General features: G+C 43.6%; 1 protein-coding gene across 1 annotated transcript in view; it reads left to right on the forward strand.

The window, feature by feature from the left end:
• TRAPPC5 (trafficking protein particle complex subunit 5) overlaps positions 1 to 6,135 on the forward strand; it is a 39,141-nt gene extending 33,006 nt beyond the window's left edge. Inside the window, exon 2 of the mRNA XM_069603919.1 lies at positions 5,045 to 6,135. Coding sequence (XP_069460020.1) covers positions 5,048 to 5,614 — 567 coding nt within the window. The 5' untranslated portion in view covers positions 5,045 to 5,047 and the 3' untranslated portion in view covers positions 5,615 to 6,135. The remainder of the gene's footprint in view (positions 1 to 5,044) is intronic.
• The last annotated feature ends 4,571 nt before the right edge of the window (positions 6,136 to 10,706 follow it).

Below are 10,706 nucleotides of genomic sequence, written 5' to 3' on the forward strand. Positions count from 1 at the left end.
GAAGAGTTCTGATGTGTCGCATGTACGGTCTCTTACGCGTACTGCCCAAACTCAGAATTGCCTTGCAAGCTCAAATGTAAGCCGAGAAAATCCAGACAGACTATGCACAGGCCTAGCCATGATTGATCTCCTCGGAAAGGCAAAACTCTATTTTTTTTTATCATGGAACACCTGTGGATTGAAACGTCTGTGATAACTTGAAGGTCTCCTTAGATCAAGTCTTTGCAATTTGCCTGCAGGAAGACATGGTTATTGGACACCCCTTGGAGAGATGGTTTTACCATGTCAGTAAACCCTGCGGTCCAAAATGCTCAAGGAAGACCAAGCGCTAGTTTACTAATAATGACCCGTGTTACTCCAAACTGGTCATCTCCGATCTGCTCAAATCCTAACCCTTATGTCCAAGGAATCATCATGCATACTCTGAACTCCAATCTAGCGACGAAAAAACATCTTCTTATTGTCAACAGTTATTGGAACCCTGCAAAAAGTAGTGCAAAGGTTTTTGTTAATACTGTATGTAACTTGATAGATGATGCAATGCTGCTATATAACAACTTAACAATTATCTGTTGTGGGGACTTCAACTGTTCTTGGTTTCAATCAGTCAACTAATTGTTAAAAGCGACGTCCATTAATGGATGTGGTGGCCAGAGGGCAAATGTGGGCCGACGCAATGATCATGTTAAATGGTGCTGTTAGTGGTGATATCCCTGCCCAGCCAACCTGGCACTGTGAGCACCAACACAGCATCATTGATTATTTTTGGGTTTCAAGGAACTTTGAGTTGAAGCTCTTAAGCCTTCAAATCCAAAACATGACTAATAGTTACCACAAGCTCTTGAAACTTAGCTGCCTTTTAGATACCTTTTAGCTCTGGTCAAGTGGTCAAGTATACAATCTTCCAGTAGAAACTAACAGTGCAGGTAATCGTCTTCGCATAAATGCATCGCAGATCAGCAGCCTGACTGACAGATTTACTGGCTTATTGAATGGTGTTGATTTCCCCTCACTATTGATGGAACATCAAATTGTCACTAAGGTTCAGGGTCAAAAGCATACCCAACATAACCATGCGTTCAGTCTAATCATGCATGAGAAATAAAAAGCTTTGCGTAAAGATTTACGGCTCATAAAAAAGAACTCCCCAAAGAGCATGGTTTCAGGTGCTGTGAGAGTTAGAAGAGCCATTTTTAGGAATTGGGTAACCTAAAGCTATCATCGAACAAGATCGTGCCAAGCTGATGATGAAGCTTATAATCACCAAGAACACTCGGGGAAATTTGGCAGTTATTAAACATGGGCACAACCGACCATTCAACCACACCTCAAAACACCATCTCGGGTGATAGATGCTCCAGACATTTTTCTGGTGTTTTTTCCAGTTCAATTAATTCCTTTGAGTCGTACTCGGTTGCAAGTCATGGCTCTTGGGCTGTTGACACCCCGCTCGATGAAATTGAACTAGCAATTAAGAGTCTAAAGAACTCTCGTGCTGTTGGCCCTGACCTGATTAGCAATGTGATCCTCAAAGAGAACTTATCAGTCTGGGCCATCTTCATTGAACGATTATTTGCCCGTATTGCCTTGCAAAAATGTCTACCTGTGTCATGGTTAACATCCATTATAGTGCCCATCCATAAGAAAGGTAGCTGGGATTGGCCGGATAACTACCGACCGATTGCCCTCCTAGATACAATCGGGAAGATCTTTGGCTCTGAGCTGAGCTGAGCTGTGCTTGAAGCTTGTTCAATGGGCGCATTTAGCTGGTATTCCTGATGTACGGCAAGCTGGCTTCACAAAAGGTGTGGGCATCGATGTCAACCTTTTGATTCTCATAATTCTGAAATTTGAAGCTCAGAAAGCCAGGCATAACATCTACCTAGCATTTATTGACATGAAGCAGGCCTTTGATTGCATAAATAGAGGCCTGCTCTGGAACAAATTAAGAAAATGGAATTGTCCACCAAATAACCTTGATCCAACAATAGCTCTTCATTTGAATACCTCTATCCAGGTAAGCCTGAATAGAAGTATTGAACTGTCCGATTCTATCCAAAGGGCAAGGGGTGCCCCCTTGCTGCTGATTTGTTCAAATTATTCTTGGCGGATTTACCGAATCATCTTGGACATGTCCACTGTTTCCTCCAAAGATCAACAAAGTTCCAGTAAGTTGTATTGCTTACGCGGATGATCTAGTGTTAATTGATAGAACTCAAATTGGTCTCCAACGGTTGCTCAGCTCTTTACATGTGTACCTATCGATCAATGAGCTCACAATTAACACAGAAAAAACAAAAATTGTGGCATTTGGCACTGTTTCAGGTAAAAAGGCCAAGGCGTTCAGGTGGGCCGTAGGTGGCTGGTTTGTTGATACTGTTGACTCTATAAGATACTTGGGTGTGCAGTTCAACAACTCCATCTGTGAACACCAATGGGTGAAAGATCTGAAACTAAAAACCATGAGTCTTGCCTTCCAAGCGGCAAAAAGAAATAAAAGCTATGGCAAATTTTCTTTATCCCCGGTCCTGACGTTCTACTTGCAAAAGGTAGTTCCTATTCTAACTTTTGGCGCTGAGATCAGCTGGAACATCAGCGAGCGTATCTGGAACTCTTTAGAAGGGTGTTTTTGGCGCTATGTTCTGCACCTACCTCAATGCGTTTCAATTATATCTTTATGAGATGAATTGTCACTGAACTCTTTGTATAGCCATGTGATCTGGAAATCAATTACATTAATGATGTCTGTTGCAAATCCAATTCCTGCATACCGAATATTCAATAAAACCTATTCTGACAATAATGTTACCTTATTAGACATGTGGCGTCTCAGAGTACAAGCCTGGGTCGATGCCGCGGGAATCTCTGAGTTCGATCTTTCCACAAGACCACAACATTCAAAAAAGAAATTTGAATCTTGGGCTTGGATCATCATCGACAAACTGGAAAAACTATCTTCAACAAATTGGCCAGGCATTGGTCAAAAAAAGTTAACTCTCTAGTCACATTATTTAATGCATTCTCCATCTCGCTATCACCGTGAGCAATTCCTCAGGTTCCGACTGAACATCTTGAAATTCTCTGCAAAAGATAAACTGGCAAAAGACAATCTATGCTGCTTCTGTTCTGTGGCAGTCGAATCGCTGAAACACTTAGTGATCGAGTGTGAGAAAACTAGTGCCTTGCGTTCTGTACATTTGAGTCAATTTGCTCCTTTAGATAATGATATGTTCGCTTGGGGGCTTTAGATTTCATCTGGTGCAAATGTTAAACATGTTGGTGCAATTGTGAACTATCTTGATGCACTACTGAAATGCCCACTTTGAGTAATGATCTCAAGCTTCTATTCTGTGTTTTGGAGGTAATGAACTGGGATAGAATTGACTTTCCGCATGTTATGTATAAACTGGCTGATGTGTTTTTAACTTTGCTTTTGCTCGCTTTCTTCTTTTTTCTGACGTGAAGAGTTATTGGTTTTGTAAGCGCCTATTGAGTTATGTTCGTGGAATTGAAACAAAAGTTTTTATGTATGTTAAAACTATAGATTTTTCAATAAAAAAAACATGATTAGGACGTCTAATTCTAGAATCAGGAGTTCAATTACAAATTGGAAAGTAATTACAGCCGGCCAACAAGTGTTCCTAGGGATACAGAGGGAAGTGATCACAGAAAACGACCAATAAGACATCAAGGCAGAATTGGTAACTGTCGGGCCACAGGCCACAGTTGGCAGCCTTAGTGTCCTGCAGGCTCTAGGATGTACACCTGCTGACTCTCCGCTTCACGATACTACTACGCAGGAGTAGCAGCCTCTCGTGCCATCAAGTTGATCATACCCATTCACTCTCTACCTTACCCGACTACATACCTGATAACAACCCACCTAAGGCACTAAAACAACCAAGCTCTACAATACCTCCTGTCCTTTAGCACCACTGCCTCATTATGACTACGTTGCTGCAAGCTATTTCCTGACCTATAACCAGTATCCTGCCAAGACCAATCCTGTAACCCACCATAAACCACAACCATGGACCCGGAAGATGAGCTCCCTGACACATAGTGCTGACCCTAAGAATAATGACCCTCCGACGGTGCAAATCATAACTTACTCCGGTGCAACCTGTGAATCTACCACCGAGTATACCAGTACCGCAAAACATGAGGACGATCACTGCCTGCTCATTCAGACCCAGAAAGTAATCCGGAACAGAGGGGGCCCCTAAGAGCAAATCATCCACTACAGACACTCGCTTGTCCTACCACTATGCTCACTCTCCACTTTACACCAACAAACAATAGAGCGCAGCTATACCCGTCAATCCGTTTCGGCCTAGCTGCACACATATGAACAATTCTCCATGAACACCTCAACAACTTGCTAGAATGCAGATATACCCCACGATAAAATTGGCCTAGCTGCACATATAAACATCCTACATAGGCCTAATGCCGCCACAATGCAGTCTCAGCGATCAATCACCTGACTGCACCCATTCCACTGATCTCCAACTACCACAAGCGCTTTGAGATCATATATATATATATATATATATATATATATATATATATCTCATAAGGTTATGTCCACGGTTGCAGTCTTCGTTCTATGGATTCTCTTCGTATCCAGGTCCCCCGTTTTAGACTCCCCAGAAGGTGGGGGTCGGGACTTCTCTGTTGCTGCTGTTAAACTGTGGAATGCTCTTCCCTTAAGTTTTCGGACCACAGTTAATCATGCAGCTTTCCGTACATTTCTGGAATATCATCTTTTTTTAAGTTTATTGTCTTCTGATCTGTTCTTGTTGAACCTCTGTTGTGCTGAGTTTATAGAGCTAAGATGCCCTATGGGTGAATGTTCTGTGCTTTATAAATCTATAACATAACATCCGAAGGTACATGTTGGCCTGCAAAACCACAGCTTGATGTATTCTCTCTTGGCTTACAGGTAGTTGGTTTGTTGGTTAAAGCTTCAAACCTTGTGAAGTTTGCAGCATGAAAAGCCCTTGTATTTCTTTCATAAGTTTTGATTGTCTTTTGTTTTTAGAAAATGGACGCTCGATTTACAAGGGGGAAGTCTGCCATCCTGGAGCGCTCATTAACCCGTCCAAAGACCGAGGTCAGCCTGAGTGCTTTTACTCTTCTGTTCTCTGAGATTATCCAATATTGCCAGAACCGGGTCTATTCTGTATCGGAGCTTCAAGGCAAGCTGGCTGAGTTGGGACAGCAGGTTGGGGCCCGTATCCTTGACGTGCTTGTTATGCGGGAGAAGAATGGTAAGCGAGAGACAAAGGTCATCAACATCCTCCTCTTCATAAAGGTTAATGTGTGGAAGGCCCTCTTTGGGAAGGAGGCAGACAAGCTGGAGCAGGCCAATGATGACGATAAGACTTATTACATCATTGAGAAGGAGCCACTGATCAACACATATATCTCTGTGCCGAAGGAGAACAGCACGCTCAACTGTGCCTCATTCACAGCAGGAATCGTGGAGGCCATTCTGACTTTCAGTGGCTTTCCCGCCAAAGTCACTGCCCACTGGCACAAAGGCACCACACTCATGATCAAGTTCGATGAGTCGGTCATTGCCAGGGACAAGGCCTTAGATGGCCGCTAAGCTGCCGTGAATATGTGTGCGCTTTGTTGAACTATTCTTCATTAAAATAACTCTACTATGGCAGCATGGAAGATGCTCCTGTCTACTCTTGAATATATTCTAGGCACCCTGGAACAAAAATGGTTGTTCAATCCAGAGCGCATGGGAAGCCCGTTCGGATGAGGGCTGTAAAAAAGTATATACTTTTGACTTGTGGTGTAACTGGTATTTTTTTCCAGCAACAGATATTATCCGAAAAATTCAGATAATGGTAGACTAGAAAATGAATCTGTATTTCGATAGGAACAACATTGAATTCTTTTCCCTACATGGCCAATACTGTTCCATTGACTCGTTGATTCCATTACTTAATTTATACCAATAGTAAGCATTACTGGTGTAATGAAGAGATGCAATTTGTAACAAAGAGATGCATGTTGTCAGTCCCTTTTTAAAAGAGGAATCCCAAATACTTTTGTTTTGAAAGTTTTGTTGTCTTTTCTCATATTACTATTTGATGAATACATGCCATTCAGGTCGTATTATGTGGATTCGTGCTTTATTTTTCTCAAAGCTTGTTAGTTTCTTTAAAGAATTGGTTCCCTACTTTAATTCTGACTGCACTGACAACTGTGGTGTGTCGCCAGGGTGAGTCTTTTTTTTTTGCATTGTCCTTCTCTGAAACATTTCCAGTTTGATATTTATTAAAGTCAATATGCAAATGGACTCCCTGTCCTCATCCAGATTCTGGTGCATGATCCATGTCTACAAGTGACTAGATGAGTGGCTATGATTAGAAAGTGAATTTGACTTTAGAAACGGGACACTGAGGTTTTAATCCTGGAGTCCGACAGGATTTATTGGCATTTGTTTCAAGCTGCCTGCCAGCCTTAAAAACTCACTTGCCACCTCAATTCTACACATTCACATAATTTCTCACTCGCCAAGAGCCATTTATCACTAGCCATTGGCTAGTGGTGAGCGCTAAGTTTGAGCCCCGATGTCAATGTTCCCTTCTGCGTAAATTTGGAAAAATATCTTTTCCAGTAGGAAGCCATGCATACAAATGGTTTATATCTTGTGTCTAGGAAACGGTTCAACAGTGGATTTGACGTGATCATATTTTAGGAGAGCAAGCAGTCTTCAGTAGAATTGTAAAATTCAGAAAGCCCCCTGTAGTTGCGATACGTTGTCTTGAGCCTCCAGTGGCTGTAGAAGTTGTAAAATAAGTATTTCATGTTATTGCCCTTTTCCTTACTGCTCTTTATTATTAGAAATGTGGGTCTATTTGCTTATAGCGAATTATATTTTATTAACCTATGCTTAAATTAAATGAAGCTACCTTCCTGTAGATATCCAATGTTAAAAAACACATAAAATAATGCTAATACTTAAAGCATTAGGATGGGTAGTGAAGGCAAGCGTCCCCAAACAGCACGATCCTCCCCGCAATGAGAGACAATGAAGGACTCTCCCAAAATGGGAATAAGGCCAAGACAGAGTGCGGGTGAGCGTAAATGGGAGTTTATCAATCAGAATAGGGCATGCAAAGGACTCTGCAAACTCCGAGAGCGCTCTGTCTGACAATAGCAAAGACAGGCGTATATATTTACAAAAAACGTCATAAGAACCTACACACTATAGGGGGCACAAGTTCATGGGGATTGGGTGGCGACGACTAACTATAGGCGCTGCTGTGATGTGGTTGGCTTTGGCTGGAAGACGTCACTGGTCAGCCTCGTGGGTTGGGCTGGGCCTGGCAGGGTGGCAGAGTTCATCCAGGCGGTGTTGTGGGGCCATCGCGGCCAGTGGCAGAGATGAATGTCTTTTCCTGACTTATTAGCCCTAGGCCATGCACACCGCAGTCATTCAGGCATTTTGATATTATCTTCTTTAGTAAATCTTTCAATAGGTTATACAACAGGTTAATGCAACACAGGAGGAATGCACCTTGTGAGGGGACTGGAGGTAATACGTCAGGGCATGGTTACCAGTGTCCTGTTGACCGGGGCCATAGGTCGAGGGGCTAAGCTTCAGGGCCTGGGACGGGCGGTACATGTCTTTCTGCCTTGTTAGAAGTTGTTATGGATGTTCCGCTGTGTGTTGTCAAAGTGTTGGGTATCTTGATTGCACAGGGCCATAAGTCTGAGATGGTCCGGTGGGTTGTGAGGTTTACGCGGGGGCGCGTGTGTTCAGGCAGAGGTTTACTGCTGTGCTGTAAATAATGCATGTGGCAGGTGGTGGCCTTGGGTGCTACAGAGGGGGTTACAAATCTTTGAAGTGACTCCAGTCTGGTTGGGGGAGGTAACGCAGCGCGGCGCGGCCTCTGCTCTCATGCCTTGGCAGTCTTCGTAGGGTGGGAGGGGGAATGGCCTTGCACGTATTTCACAAAGGTATCTCCCTCGTGTGTTGCCGATTTAGGTAAAGACATCACAAACCTTTGAACACTCTTATAATACTTATTCAAAACATTACAAAACATGCATTTAAACTTTGCTGGATGTGTCTTGATTATACCCAGTCTGAGCATCTTATTTATACATTATGTTTTAACCAGTACAGTATTTAGTTATATGCATATATATATTTGCAGTAAGTGAGGTAGAGTTAGGATTGGTGGAGAACATAGAAAGTAACCCGCCACTTGCTCGTGACGGTGGTGGCGCATGTGGGGCCTAGACATGCACACATGACATGTGCCTTCTTTTGCATTCTTCACATGGGCCCTTTGTATGGTTACATTCGTTTTCTTGTGTCCTCTAGCAGCTTTTAGTTCAGTTATGGCGCGAGCCCATGGGGTGTAAGTTTTTCAGTCATACACGTAACAAACAGATTCCTGGTGCGTTCCTTTATTATTAGCAGCCAACTGCAATGGTATAGGCTCACCATCGCTTATATCATGGGAGCATGATTTCTTGTAATTATACATCTTACAGGCTTTTGTAATATAAGGGATTTTATGGAAGAAAAGCATCCTTTGCAAGTAGTCTCAACATTAATATATAAAGATTGTCTGTCATCTAACGACCATTTTACTGTTCTTTTCATTTGCCTAGGCCTGTTGGCCGGGTCATGCTGGGAGCGATGATACACTGCGGGAGGTGAACTGTTACAATGTTAGTGTATTACACTAGCTCATGTCCGTCTTGTTCGTGGGAACGTGCTCGCAGCGGATCTGCCAGGGTGCTGCGGCAACAAGGATGACTGAAACCCTCCAAGGGTGGGGGCCGTGCTACAGTGCGCTGAGCTCACACCATCTTTACCAGACAAAATGGTTTCTGGGCCTAGCTAAATTATAATACATGTGGGCATTTAATACGTGCGGGCAATGTCTCCAGTGGGTGAGCCCTCCACCACCTGGGCCCGGGTGGCATGAGGGGACGCCCAAGAGAGCCATAGTCCTCACCTGGGGAGAAAGCGTAGGCGAGGGGAGGTCTTCTTGGACCAGTCCTCCCCTACAGTAGCTGGGAGATCTACCAGTGCGTCATTAAAGTCTTTGTTCTTTGGGACCATTACTGTAAAAGCTGTGTTGATTTGGATTTGTAGTGTCACACACTGCATGTTGGCAATTTTTGGGCACTGTAGCTGCATAATTTTGGACAGAGTGTCAGGCAAATCCTTGAACGATTACCTAAGACAGGGTTTGCCCAAGAAAAGCTTCGATCAAGGTTGATTTCTGACAGGGTATTCCACAGGGAGGCACTCTATCGGCTTCAGGAGCCAAGTAGTTGACATTTGAAGTTAACATGAATGAATTTAGGTTCGGTTTGAGCAAACCTATGGTAGGATAGTATTTACAGAAAATGTGGCACATGCATCAAAGAATTATAAATTAAGTGCATTTTAGAAATCCCTAGTTTTCCCTAATATCTATAAACCTGTGTAACGCACTGAATTTGATAAATGAGAAAGCAACTATTATTTACTGACGATGCCTACTAGCTACAGTATGTAATATAGTAATTGCTCTGGTCAGAGAGCAGGGATGGCAAATATAGCCAGAGGTGCCATTTCTGCCCCCATAACAAATCACCAGTATGCCTGTCTCTTTCTGGTATATTACGACAAAAAGGTCTGAGTGTCTCCCCAAGAATATGCCCCAACGCCACTTTACTGCAAACCCTTAAAATGTGTATGTTTCTTGTACAGTGCTGATTACTGAATTCAGAAGAGAACTGGATTGGGTGGAATAGTAGTGAGTGGGGTGGGGAGTGTTTAGTTTGGCAGAGAAATGAGAGCACTGGTGGTAGTAACCATGAGAAGAAACGTTGCCGGACAGTTACAAGTTAGGCTGCGCAATGAGATGAGGACTTAGCTGAGGTCCTATGCATGCAGTCCCCTCCCTTCTCCTCCACCCCCTCCCCCCCCTTCACCCCACCCCACAGTGTCGGCAGAAAGGCCCACCATGTTCCTGGCAAAATCCCACATATCATGTTAGATGGAGGGAGAGCAGTCTGGGTGCCAGTTGTGGGTTTTTGTAGAGTGACTTCTGATAGGGCAAGTTCATTAGGGCTCAAACACGGTCACATTCTCTTGGATCAGCCTTGACGCATTGGAATTCTGTAGGCCAGGAGTATTAGATTGCAGAGCATCAATTCTCACCCTAGGCTGCATTGGTTTGCTGCTCCGTAGATGAGTCCTTATACTGAGGGCTGTACCAAACTGAGCTATGGTCCTGTTTGGAACTCATGGCAAGTACAGGAAGGGCTCTACGTCCCTTACTGAGCATTGTCCTTGTAAAGGCATGATTGTGCAGAAAGTAACCTGTTATACCATCTGTCTGTACTGTCAGTCCTTTGAAGTTAACTGAATAGTTTCCAGGAGGCGAACTTGTGCGCCCTTGCTCTCTCTCGTGTGCCCACTTTCTCTCTCCCTCTTGTGCACTCACTCATGTGTGTGCTCCCTTTCTCGTTCTCTCGTGTGCCCTCAATCTGTCTGCTTAACAGGAAAGGAATTGCTGCGGACGGAGAAGGGCTACACAATATTTCCTAATATCTAACCTGTTATCCCACATGCCATCTTTGGATGATCCTGTAATACTGCTGCGCTGCACATATTAACTGCCTGTTAACTCTTAGACCTCTGACCACTACCGTCATTATTTTGGCCTCTC

Source organism: Ambystoma mexicanum, chromosome 3q (genome assembly GCF_040938575.1).
Source record: "Ambystoma mexicanum isolate Mex_15411 chromosome 3q, UKY_AmexF1_1, whole genome shotgun sequence".
Classification (NCBI taxonomy): Eukaryota; Metazoa; Chordata; class Amphibia; order Caudata; family Ambystomatidae; genus Ambystoma; species Ambystoma mexicanum.